Raw genomic sequence first — 13,806 nt, forward strand, 5'->3', positions numbered from 1 at the left:
GCGTGTACACACTCCCGTGAATTATTTTCGAGACAATAACAGCTTTCCTTAATTTAAAATGTGCCGAATAAGGCGTGTGGTGTGGGAAAGATGAATGTGTCTGTGCGTTTATGTGGGTGAGCGTTCGAGATCGTTCTAACGAGCTTTTCTTTCTCTCTAAATTTTTGGTTGTGCAAATTTAAAACGGCTGCCATAGTGCTAACCGACCGAACGACCCAACGAAGCAACGAAGCGACACTGCGAAAGAGATTGGAGCCTTCAGCGGAAAGAAAAATGATAGGTTTTCATTTGGAGGTGGCTCTGGCTGCGACGAGGGTGGTTATATCGGGCGGACAATGGCAATACAAACACCCACCACCACAAGGGAAGGGCACTCCTAGCACCCTTGTGAACCTACACAACCTCACCAAGAATGAGAACTCGCCAAATTCAGTCATAATTTATGAAGGTAAAGGTTATCAGTATTTTGACGGGGCTTGGGGGCGAAACATTCAGCTTTTCCGCAGCATGGAAACGGGTGGAGGCGGTATTCAAATCAAATTATCACGATTAGATGCACAGTGTTTATTTTTGCCTTCATTTTGATGAGGGAAAAGGTTCAATTTCCGCTTGCGGTTATTCGAAGGAGGAGGGGACTCATCGAGTCCCCTCTTGATTTCAATTTTTTTAGAGTTATGGTGATGATTTCTCAGTGTGATAAATGAACTGATTTATTTTTGTTTTTAAATTGTGCCGTTAGAATATCGTTGAATACTTCGTACTTCGACAAATGATCGAATGGAATGATTGCTGAAATCGGATACATCACTCCGTCTAACTTCTATAAGACCGCCTTCAATATATTCCATAGTAACGCACGTAACAGGAGTTTCGAGTCTGTGTTTGGTACATTCACGATTATGCTCTCCTTTTTACTCTTAGAAAACACTTTCCAACTTCATTTTATAATGTGTTAGTATATCCTCACGCATTTCTGCAATAGCACCTGTGGCTATGTGGATAGCGTGGTCGTGAAATTACATCTTCCTTGACATCGGGTACTCTTGTACTCGCATTCATTGGAATTGGAATTGAAAAGTTCATTCAAGCGAAAGAGTTTATTTCAATGTTTTCTATTCAAATAATGCTGCAATCAAATGCATTTCGTTTTGTGATTTTTCATTTAAGTGTAATTAACAGGAAAGCTTCTGAAGATTAATCTTCCCCAACAGTAGAAAATTTTCGTAACGCTCTCGTTTTCGAAGTCCCCAAATATTAACCTCTAATGCCCAAGCCGGCCTGTAGACGGGCTTCGCGAATTCTCTTTTCAAATTATTCAGACATTATTTTCAATGTTCACCCCCACTAGAACATCTTTAGAATATTTTCATCTATCACACATACACATTGTTTTTATGCTGGCAGCTTTCTGCTAGGAGTATTTTATGTTGAAAGTCGGAAATTCGAGATAAAAGTGGAGTAGGTTGTTTAGATAAATAAAAAACTTGGGCGGTAGAGGGTTAATTTATTCATTCATTCAGAATGGATTCAGATTCAACTTCAAAAATATGGTCACTAAATCAACGATAGTCCTACGTCAATCTTGTGGTTTTATCACAGATATAACCCACTTCCTGCTTTTTTATGGTTTACTCGGTTAAAGATAAAGGAAAGGGCCCGGAATCTTCAAAGATGAAAAATGAAAATCGATTCTCCTCCTAATAACTTCGCTTTGACTAGGATTACTACGGCATTCGTCGTCAACATGCCTTGAATTGACTAGAAATGAATTGACGAGCATTGAAAGCGAGGATGACTGATGAACTATTCTAGCAAATTGTTATTCTAACTGACGTGACTAATCAGTACAAATCTGCCTCTCCATTCAACCTGACTTCAATCCACACTACTACTATCCCTGACACGAATCTCGTTACCCGCGTACACAATCTTACTTTAGCGTAGGGTAAATGATCTTGGTTTGTCCAGTCGAAAATATGATCATGGTTTGCCCACTTTTTTGAATGATCTAATTCAGCGCTCCTGTGTCAAATAAGGCCTTCGAATGTTTCGAAACATATAAATGAAATTGCCTTTTACATGATTTATAGTAGTTTGATAGTATATTTTTACGAAATCACATGTTTTAAAGGATTATAAAATACACCTTCTATTTGTGTCAATGCGCCCCTCATTCGAGCTAACTTTTAATCGATCACCAGATGATTATTTGGCACGTATTCAGACCTTTTCTGGATTACAACACTTATAAATATTGTAAACATCATGCTTGCTCACCATTTGTATCGGATTTACATAGCTAAACCATTAAATTAACGCATTTTGATGAACTCAATTCTGATCATGAGTTGTCCAATTCAATAATGTTGTTTTGTCCACATGATTTCTGAGGCAACCGCTTGGCGCGCTGCAGTTTGTTTATGTTTGTTTATGGTGTGCTTCGCGCATAGCAGAAGTATGGTTTTTCTGTGTTGATTGTGTTGAGGTGAACACTTCTAAAATGCCCAAGAAAAGGCAATATTCTGAAGAAAGCCTAAATTATGAATGAATCAATATGATGACAGTAAACTCAAGCAATGATAAATGCAACATCTAATTGTGAATTCGAATGTTTTCATTCAAAAATGGAGATTTCTAAAACTGGACAAACCATGACCATTTTTTTGGGCAAACCATGATCATAATTCTTCTTTAAGAATTAGATCATTTACCCTACATATAAAGTGAATCGGAAACTTGATTTCTGATGCAAAAATGTAGCTACACCATTAATGGACGGCTCCATTGTTTACTCACCGTGAATTCAAACCAACGAACTTAGACAGTTACCAGGTATGTTATAAAGGCCCTTGCGTTAGTATTAGTAAATAGCGTGCATTTTGGGAGGAATTCTAAACAAAATTTCAGTTCACTTTGAGTCCGAGTTCAATTTTATGAAAAAAAAAATCGTACAGAAATAAACCCAAATAAACAAAATTCACAAATTTGTCAGTGTTTCTGAACACAACACTGCACGCTATTTCATATGTGTGAGTAATTTTCGTGTACAATACAAAAAGAAATTTAGCTCACATGTAGTATATTTCAAACTACGTTGAACTCAAACATCGATACATGCGTACGTGATACATGAGAGAGAGAAACAAATTAATCTTGGGGAGCGTCACTTCAAATATCCAATGAAGTTCATTTGACGGAGAAGAATGAAAAAAGATACATCCAGGTTTTTTTACGCGGTTTTTTTTGCGCGGTTTTTTTTACGAGGTTTTTTTACGCGGATTTTCCAATTAACGCGGTTTTTTTACGTGGATTTTCCAATTAACGCGGTTTTTTTCACGCGGTAACCGCGTAAAAAAAGACCAGTGCAATATCACATCTCTCCATCAGCACACATTTTTCTCTCACATTCCCTCAGAGCAAATTACGGTAATTAGTGCTTGTAACGGAGTTTGGCGTTAAGGGCCGCACCTCATCACGATTCTTACGTGGATTTTATGTGTTGGGTAACGGGGAGCTGGCTGGGCGGTACAACGGGACGGGGTTTTTACGGGCAGCTATTCGTGAATGTCTTTCCCTGTCTACTTAGCTCTGGACGGTCCGACAGTGGTACTGCAGGTGCATCGGCAGAAGAGTGTAAAAATTACTAGGGAATCTTCTAGCAACAGCAGATGACCTCATTCGTGAGGAAAACCGAACTATAGCTACCAGTAACCAACGAAATTGCAGGAAAAACTACGAGTTTTCAGAAGCGAGCAACACTCAACTTTTTACTTCCGTTCTACGTAAAGATAGTCCCATTTGATATATATCATTAGGTGACCTGGTTTTTTTACGCGGATTTTCCAATTAACGCGGTTTTTTTTACGCGGATTTTCGAATTAACGCGGTTTTTTTTACGAGGTACGTATCCCCGCGTAAAAAAAACCTGGGTGTAGTCGAGTCGTGAAGTAAGATAGCAACTAAACGCCCGAATAACAGTTGAGTCATTTTTTGTTGTATCCTATTTGTTCATTTATTTAGGCTCATTACCATTTTATCTGTAACAGAACCGGGTTAATCGTGTAGATGTTACATGTTTTTATGATTTCTATAAATTGGACATTACCCAGTAGTAGTAATTTAGGCGTAAGACTATTCTTTCTGTGTGCTCCCGTGGTCGAGTGGTTAGCGTCACACATTATCATGCCGGGGGTTCGGGTTCGATTCCCGTTCTGGTCGGGAGGATTTTTCGTCAAAGAAATTTTCTCCGACTTGCACTGTGGTCACGCGTATTCTACAGCTTGCCACTCAGAATGTATTCAAGTTGTGTTATTTGGCATAGGAATCTCAACTAAATACTTATAAAAATGACGCAAGTAATACTACGTTGAGACGGCGAAGTTCCTCTAGGAACGTTAGAGCCATTTAAGAAGAAGAAGAGAACTATTCTTTATGTTCTTCCATTATTCAGCAGACCGGACAGCGGAGACAGTTGATATGATCATTGTTGTATTATTAATAGCACATCAACCCGACATTTCTTGCAGAGCAGAGCAGTTGTATGGATGAATCGATTTCCATTCGACCGTGGATCGATTTCCATGGTTTATGATTGTTGCGTGGACGTAGTTATTCTATAACAACACAAAGATGATTAATTGAGGGCCCTGCGTTTTGAAGTCACGAAGCGAACGCGAACGCGAAACCAATGTGGCTACGAAGACCTCCTGTTGAGTCATGTTGACGGAGAAACTGCTGGAAGAAGCCAAAACTCATTTCCAATTGAATACGAAGACGAATTTCTCCATAGTTCCCTGACTATCCTCAGATGAATATAACTTTGCCGAGCCCTGATGAAGGGTGCTAATTTTTTTTAAATATTTTTTTCTTGAAAGATAAGATTTTTTTACAATATATATTCAAGAATCAGAAGGACTTTTTGTTGTTTTTTAGTTATAATTTTTCTCACCCATTTTCTTCAATTTGATATGCTGATCATCTGAATCGATCGAGTAGTTCAAAAGTTACGAATTTTAGAAAACAAAACCAATTTTAAGTCAAATATTTAGCGAAAAGGAACAAAACTACCAATTTTAACGAAAATGTAAGAAACACTATATCGGTTTGGCATGGAATGACTAAATACATATATTTTAAAAACACATGCCGATGTCATATAATATGGGTTTCGTAAGAAACAAACCATCCAAAAAATAAATTAATAAAAAGTATGGTACAAAAAATTATATTTCAATGTTTTTTGATTTTATGGTTTCTACAAATCCCAAATTGATATTTGGGTGCCTATTCTATTAAATTCCCTTTAAAAACCCTATTCATTTTGAACGTGAAAAGTATGACCCATATCTGGGTGACAGGTCCCTCCCCTCAAAAAATGTACCGACAAACGTGTTAACACGTTGAGCCTCATGTCGGTCCCTGGGGACTGACACTGAATTGTCCGTCTTGTTCAAGTTAAATTTCGTTTTCCGATTAGACCGGACCGACAGCGAACTTTTCGTTTGGAGAGTATTGGTACTAGGAACAAAGCTAGAAAATGATTTTTAAAAAGTTACAGGAGGGTGTGTCCGAGACATGACTGCATAGTTGACGTAGGATTACGGCACAACGACTAAAGCCCAATGGACGGATGGCTCTTCCTCTCCTTGCTCAGTCCGAGCAAACACCATCTTAAAAGCATAGGTTTAGTACAAGATGATATTTGTCGCGTTTGTAATGCCAAAAGCGAAACCTCGAAACATTTGCTCTGCAATTGTGAATCTCTAACAAGACGCAGAGTTCAACACCTTGATAATGCTGGAGCCCAAGGAAGTTTGGTCTGTTTGTTCTATCTCGCTATAGATTTCAGTCTACTCCTTTTTCGATAAGTATTAAATAGGCATGAAGCGTAGTAGAAAAAATAGGGTATACCACAATAAGTTCAATAGTTCAAAATAATAGACGCAGTGGTTCACACCCAACAGGGGAAAAACAAACCACATATTGCCACCACAACTTGCCTGGATTGTCAGAGATAATCATGTATTGAATTACGTTTTAGAATCTATTATTAAGCAACGAAATAGAAACAACTAAAAACTGAATTCTCGTTTTTCAGAAACATGTGACATATGCGACTCACATCAGCAGAAAATCAAACATCAAACTGATGAACTGAATGTGAGAGGAAAATTTGCTTTTGCGAATCTCTGATTGGTAGAACGCTGGATTTCCGATTGATTGAGATTTTACATTTGTTGGATAGTTAGCTTCATTATTATTTTGTTAATTGTGATGAATTGTTATGAAGTGTCCTAATCGATTGATGTAAAAATCTCGTAAATCCATCGGGAAATGACTGAGCAATAATTGTGAGTACAAGAGGAAGCTTGTGTTTTCGATTTCGTGTTCTGTATTTCCTTTTGGATAATAGTTGAGGTTTTCCAATTGTTCGATAGTTAGTTTCATGATAGATACTATTTTCTTCAATGTAATAAACTAAATGGTGTGCCCAAATCGATTGACGGAAAAAGTTTGTAAATCCAACGTGAAATGACTGAGCAAAAAGCGTTTGAATTTTCACGATGCGATCGAATTTCGTTTTTCAATTTGTACCCCCAATATGTTCCCGAAGGACGTAATCCTACCTCAAAAAGCCCACTATCCATTCACAGGGACCGACAAAGGTCAAACGGAATGTTAATTGTCGGTCGGGGCTCAACGTGTTAAAGTAGCATTTATTTGACACAAATTTGGATAAAAAAATCGTACGGATGTCCAGTTACTCTAAGGCAGGGGTTTTCAGATTTGTTTATGGCAGAGCTCTATTTATAGCTAACATATTTGACCTATACTTTTTAATTAACAAAACAAATCCTGTTTGCTTTGACATTACCCAACTGGGGACTATTCGAGTTGCGCGTCGCAAGTGCATGACACCTGATCCGATGTTAACAAGGTCTATTAGTGAAATTATATTATTATTTTTTTCGAGGTGGGTTTTTATGTGGCATGTGGCATTTGCTTCAACTTCGAGAAGCACCCATTTCCCCTTCTCTATAGCCACTCAGAATTTCACAATTTTAAATCAAGAAAAGCACATTCATACATGTATTCAATATCTGGGTTTGGATCAGAAATCCAAGTAAAAGCCCAGCATCTAAACATAAAATCCCAAACTGCATTCTGTAATCAGTAGTCTATATCTGGATTTGAATCTGAAGTCTCAGTCTTAATTCTGGAATCTGGGTCAAGTCGAGACTCGGTATTTGTGGAGGAGCGGCGTAAGAGCGTAAGCAAAAACCAAAAACCTCAAAATTTATTCAGATTGGATAACATGGAAGTATATCTCGTTAACAGCAGACGTCTAGGATTAGGGCAAGAAAATTCATCTCGTTATTCCAGTGGATGACAGGGCAATAAACATTTTCAATTCAACCAAAAATCAGCATTCGAACCTTCTTCGTTCGGTTGGCGCACATCCCGCAGCTCTGGGTCGATAGCAAAATGGTGTTCTTGCCTTTTACCCCGAATATTGCGTATTATGTTATTGACATGTTGGGAAAGATTTAATATTCAATTTTGACGCCTCAGCGACGCTACCGGCTGTGGCTTTGGGATGAGTGCGCGAAGTGGATAGAGCATACGAATTTCCATTCAACTGAATAGAATTCGGGCATTTGAATTTCGAAGATGGATTCATTTCTCGCTCTCCCCGACAACAACTATTGGCTGCTGCGAATGAGTAGTTCAAACTGGTTATAAATATTTATGACCTTTGGATGGCGCACATTAATCAAAAGCAACAAACTGTTCCTGGCAGTTTCTAAGTACATTAGCCGAGGCGAGGCGCATTGAATTCCCTTCCCAATTTTCTACTTCATTTCCAGTTGTTTATTTACACCACTCTCAGATGTGTCAAAGCTTGTGTTAAAAGAACCAACTAAAATCTCCCGCCTTCTTTTTGTCCCACCTCTTGCATTGAGGTAGCAATTGAATTTTATATCATGCCAACTTCAAACCCCGATAAGCACCCACTTGAATCCACTTCGCTAGTCCTCAAATCCGCAACAACCCATACGATGTGTGCGGGTGTGTGTGTCTGTGTGTGAGAGATAGAGTGAGTGGGCGGTTGGGGGAAACGGTTGCCATTTGCCCCAAGAATCTAACGTATGACAACATTGGTTGATGCCAAAGAAACGCATCAATTTTTCCACATACTGCTTCCTTCCAAACCGGATATTTGGGCCCTTGTTGGATACTTTTCGGAAGCCGGATACGTGTAAAGCGAAGGATGTTTCTGTCGATCGGATTATGACAGTGACAAGTGGGAAGGGTGTACAGCTCTGATCTCTGCTGAGAAGGAAAGAGGGAAATTGTCAACGCACATAGCACATACAAATTTTTGCACAAAAATTGATAAATTTGCTCTTGTTTATGATTTTGATTCCAGTTTGAGTGATCACAAGAATTGAGCTTGGGCTATAAGTGTAGTGAAATAGCATTTATAAATATCGATTCAGTTTTAAAGTACAAATGTATTTTCGTATTTTTCAATTTCTGTATTATTATTATTATTGTATTATTGAATTATTAAATTTTCAAATTTTCGAATTTTCGTAATTTTGAATTTTCGAATTTTAAAATATTCGAATTATCAAATTTTCTAATTTCTAAATATTTGAAATATTATATTTTCATATTTTTTTTTTGACGGATTTTCGAAATTTCGAGTTTGCAAATTCTCGAATTTTCAAACTTTCGAATTTTTGAATATTCGAATTTTTAAATTTTCTAATTTTTAGATGAGATGAATTTTTGAATTTTTATCTGTTGATCAGATTTTTTAGAATTTCTAAATTTTCGAATTTTAAATTTTATGATTTTTCGATTTTGTTCAGAAATTTAGAATTTTCTTACTGTCGCATTGAAGATTTTTTTATTTCCAGATTCTTGATCTTCGAATTTTCGATGTTTCGAAAATTCGAGTTTTGGAAGGTTCGAGTTTATGGATTGTCATGTTTTTAAATTTTCCAATCCGAAATGTTCATATCTTGGAATTTCCGAATTTTACGAGAAATTGAATTATCGAATTTTTAAATATATGAGAAATCGAATTATCAAATTATCGAATTTACGAGTTTTCGAATTTTTGATTTTTCGAATTTTTTAATATCCAAATTTCCGGATTTTCGAATAATCGAATTAACAAATTTCCAAATTTTCAAATTTTGGAACATTCTCTCATCGAATTTTCGATTTTTTGTGTTTTAGAATTTCAGAATTTTTGAATTATTATACATGTCGGACTCGATTATATACAGGCTGGATTATATGTGATTCGATTATATACAATTTTCACCTCGATTATATACAGTTTGAAAAAAAATATTTTTTTATATTATATTTCAAATATGGCTTATTTTACGAAGGAATGTAACCTTCAACGTTAAGGTGAAGTTTAAGTGGCTATTATATGTACAGTGGGGTAAAATCGTGATTTTTGAAGATTTTGCTTGAATTTTCACCAGGAATTGTTTATATCAATATTGTAGCCAAATTAAGAAAGATAGAAGTTGTGCGTCACCAAATATGATTGTCTATCACCTCCTGAGAGAATTTGGATAAATTAATTTTTTTCATGTGGGAAAGGTGGAAAGGTTTCTGACTTTAAGGGGATGAATCAAAATCAAAAAACGAAAAATGCATGCAAAAAAACAAATGGAGAAAAAAAAATTTTGACTCGATTATATACAGGATTCGATTATATACAGTGAAAAGAAATCAAAAACAGTATATAATCGAATCCGCGCTGTATTTTACACTCAATTTTAAAATCTTCAAGTTTTCGAGTTTTCATATTTTCGAATTCTGAAAGTTCGAATTTCCGAACAAAATTAGAATTTTGAAAATTCGAAAACTCGAAAACTTGGAGGTTTTTGAATTTTTGAATTTCACAAATTTTCGAATTTTCAAAATTTAAATTTTGTTCGGAAATTCTGAAAATTCGAATTTCTGAACAAAATTTAAATTTTGAAAATTCGAAAGTTTGTGAAATTCGAAAATGTGAAAGCTCGAAAGCTTGAATATTGTTAAATTTTAGAATTTCCAAATTCATGAATTTTGAGATTTCCAGATTCACGAATCTTTGAGTTTTCGAATTTTAGATGTTTCGGAGTACACCCAGTTTTTTTTTACGCGGTTTTTTTACGCGGTTTTTTTACGCGGATTTTCCAATTAACGCGGTTTTTTTTACGCGGATTTTCCAATTAACGCGGTTTTTTTTTACGCGGATTTTCCAATTAACGCGGTTTTTTTAACGCGGTCACCGCGTAAAAAAAAACTGAGCAATATCAAATCTGTCCCTCATGCTTCCTGAGACCATATGACGGAACTTAGTGCTATTGACGGATATTAGTGCCGCACCTATGTGCCAGGTTCGATGCATCTGTAGCGAACACAGATTCAATTTGCCCGCGTTGTTCACCACCGCCTATGCCAGTTTCGATGGGAACGACCACGTCAAGTCGGAGGACAGATTTTGCAACGCAAATGCCTGACAGAACAGAAAGAATTAGACCAGAAGCAGTTAGAGTTGGAACAGAGGCAATTAGCGCTGCAGAGAAAGCATTTCCAGAAGAAATACAAGCTGGGTCGCTAGCTGATGAATCTGCAAGTGCAAGAAGAAGTAAAACACACCACTGTGAAGCAGAAATCCTCCGTACGACCTTCGTGTGCAACGAAGTTTCATCCAACCCCACATAACGGCTGGGGGGAGAAAGATTCATGTACATGTATTTAAGTCCGCTCGTCGAGAGCCACACACAATGAAATTCATGCATAGCATCAATCCCATTTAGGAAGGAAATAAGCGCGATTTTTGCGCGTAAACCTGAGCAACATCACTTCTCTCTCTCAGTTCATATCTCTCCCTTTCAAGCTCCCTCAGAGCGTATGCCGCACCCCATCACGATTCTCAAGAGGATTTTTATGTGACCTTTTTTTCTTTACGAGGAGTTTCCAATTAACGCGGATTTTCCAATTAACACGGTTTTTTTACGCGGATTTTCGAATTAACGCGGATTTTCCAATTAACGCGGTTTTTTTTTTACGAGGTACGTATCCCCCGCGTAAAAAAAACCTGGGTGTATTTCGAAGGCTCGAAGATTCGAATTTTCGAATTTTAAAATTTTCAATTTTTGAATTTTCGATTTTGTTCAAAAATTTCGAATTTTTGAATGTTAAATTTTCTTGGTTGAATTTCCTTAATTTTTGAATTTCAATATTTTCGATGTTTCGAAGGTTTAAGTTTAGAAGTTTCGAAGATTCGAATTTTCATGTTTTAAAATTTTCCGATTCCGGAATTTTCAAGTTTACAAATAGTTTAATTATCGAAATTACTAGTTTTCAAGTTCTTGAATTTTCGAATTTTTGAATATTTGAATTTTCGACTTTTCGAGTTTTCGAATGATTGAATTGCCAAGTTTCGAATTTCTGAATCATGGAATATTCTATAATCGAATGTACAGATTAGGGACTTCGAAGTAATAACTCTGGATGTATTTTGTATCTTGGCCTCTGCATAAATATTGATGAAATTTTTATTCTTTTCTCCCAGAACATTACAGAACATCAACGAACCAAGTGGTGTCGCCCGTCTCCTGTATGCTGCCCGACCCAACGAAAAAAAAGCACGACTCTCCCGCTCACTCACGCTTCCTCTCTTCAACTTCCCCGGCGCGAATTCGATCATCGAACGGATCCAGCAGCAGCCCCAAACGATCGAATCCTTCAAAACCTCCTCCAGTAAGTGTCCATCTGTGCTGAACGAAAACCGGTAAATAATCTTGCTTATTTTTCACAGACAACTTCCTCTACGAAGCCAAGGTCTCCAGCACCACGCCCGTCAGTTCGAACAGTCCGAAAATCCTGCTCACCACCGATGACACCTCGTTTGATTACCGACGAAAATCGTCCGGTGGAAGCACCCTGTATACGCCCAGCGGTGGAGCCCCCTCGGTAGAGCCTCATATTTACGAATTCGACGAGAAGCGCTCCAGCGGGGATGGGACGGTTGTGATAAGGTTGGTTATTCCAGCCACTTCTTCAATGTTGATGTAATTATCCCAGAATTTCTCTTTGCAGCGTAACATCCCCGGGTGCGTATCAAATTCCAACATCCAAATCCTTCGGCTTAACATCGTTCAATTTCGTGAATCTGCAGAACGCAGCCAACTCGGCAACAACTGCTTACAATAATAATAATAATAATAATAATAACAACAACAACGCCAGCAACTACAATACCGGTAATAGTAGCCTAATAGGTAGTGATAGATTTAGTGGTAATAACGTGAAGCGGGGTAGCGACGCATCTGCACTAAGTTCGGCGACGTCCTCACAGTTAAACAGCAATAGCGCCAATAATGCCATCTATCGGTTGGCACGAATCATCAACCAGACAACGAAAGCTACCGTGGGTCCGGGCGGCCAGGGTGGATCGACGGGGCCGGCCAGTGGGATGAACATGCTCCAGCACCAGGTCAATGATGACTCTTCGCGGAGGCTGTCCTGGGAGAGGTACTTTCGCAACGACCAGCACAACCGGGTCCCGACCCACTAACCTATTTGTTTTTTCTTATTCGTCAACAGACGAGACAAGGCCGGCAAACCGATTCCGCGCTCATCCAGCATTGATTCGATGGTGGACGCAGTGTGGAACGAGTTTCCCACGTCGGTATCCGGCAGTGCCCGCAATTCGGTTTCCAACCAGTCCTCCCAATCGACGTCCAACGTGCCCTCGAGTTTGAACATCTTTCTCAGCTCGAATCGGCGCGAGAGTGTGCTGAGTCCGTCGTCGAACCGGCGGTCCAAGCATCAGCGCGGGATATCCGGTGAGTTTTGAGTCCTTTTAATCGGGGTAAAAATACTGCAATCGGAGCCGGAACTGATAGGGATGTGGGTAATCTGCAAAGCAAAACCAAGAAATACAAATTGTAGATCGGTGCAAACGATTTCACGGGTCAATGGATATTGGGTCGTCAAAACCTATTCGCACCTCAAAAATCTCTCTCTACTCATACTAACATTTTTGACTAAATAATTTAACTGAAAAAGTTTTATTTTACTTATTTTTTTAAAATGCACACTCAAAAGAAATACGTCAAATTTAAGTTGACCAATATTTCACTTAACCAAAAACTTCTAAAGGTATCTGGAAATAATCAATTTTTTTGGGCTGCCTAAAATGTACGATATAACTTTGGAAGTCATTTTTATGCAACAAAACCAAGATTTTTAAAGTGCCGGCAGGAAAATCTGTTTAAATTCGTTGAAAATGCAACAAGTTAATAAGTTTTCCACTGTAAGTGTTCTATTTAGGATATATTGTGTAAGATCATACAATTTTTTTCAATAAAATAAATGGTATATTTGATGGAAAATTCATTCGTTCATTGTAAGTCTATATAAAAAAACATTGTTTTTCTCTGCAAGAGAAATATTGTTTTAATTTTTGCGCAACCAAAGGCGCAATAGAGTGAGTTTACAAAGTAGCGGTAAACAGTGTTTTTGGGGTTAACAGGCAGTGGCAATTATATTGCCAGCAATTGTTTCAACTGTTTCAATGATTTATTTTTTATCAAAAATAAAATGTTTTCTTCCTCATGTGATGATTATGTTCTCTGAAGTTTGAGTCGATTTCTTGCCTATTTTCCACGGCCTTATAAGGGATTAAAGGATAACGGGTGTTAAATAAAAAATTAGAATTTTTTCAATCACATATAAATTTTTTTTTTTTTTTTTCATCGATTTCAGTATTTTTTATTA

At 37.5% G+C, this 13,806-nt stretch overlaps 1 protein-coding gene across 1 annotated transcript in view; it reads left to right on the forward strand.

Annotated features, from left to right (window-relative positions):
• The window catches only part of LOC129763542 (uncharacterized), a 350,843-nt gene that overhangs the window by 134,490 nt on the left and 202,547 nt on the right, over window positions 1-13,806 (forward strand). Inside the window, exons 3-6 of the mRNA XM_055762726.1 lie at window positions 11,597-11,784; window positions 11,843-12,062; window positions 12,124-12,558; window positions 12,631-12,872. Coding sequence (XP_055618701.1) covers window positions 11,597-11,784; window positions 11,843-12,062; window positions 12,124-12,558; window positions 12,631-12,872 — 1,085 coding nt within the window. The remainder of the gene's footprint in view (window positions 1-11,596; window positions 11,785-11,842; window positions 12,063-12,123; window positions 12,559-12,630; window positions 12,873-13,806) is intronic.

The sequence above is a fragment of the Toxorhynchites rutilus genome, chromosome 1, assembly GCF_029784135.1.
Source record: "Toxorhynchites rutilus septentrionalis strain SRP chromosome 1, ASM2978413v1, whole genome shotgun sequence".
In the NCBI taxonomy this organism is placed as follows: domain Eukaryota; kingdom Metazoa; phylum Arthropoda; class Insecta; order Diptera; family Culicidae; genus Toxorhynchites; species Toxorhynchites rutilus.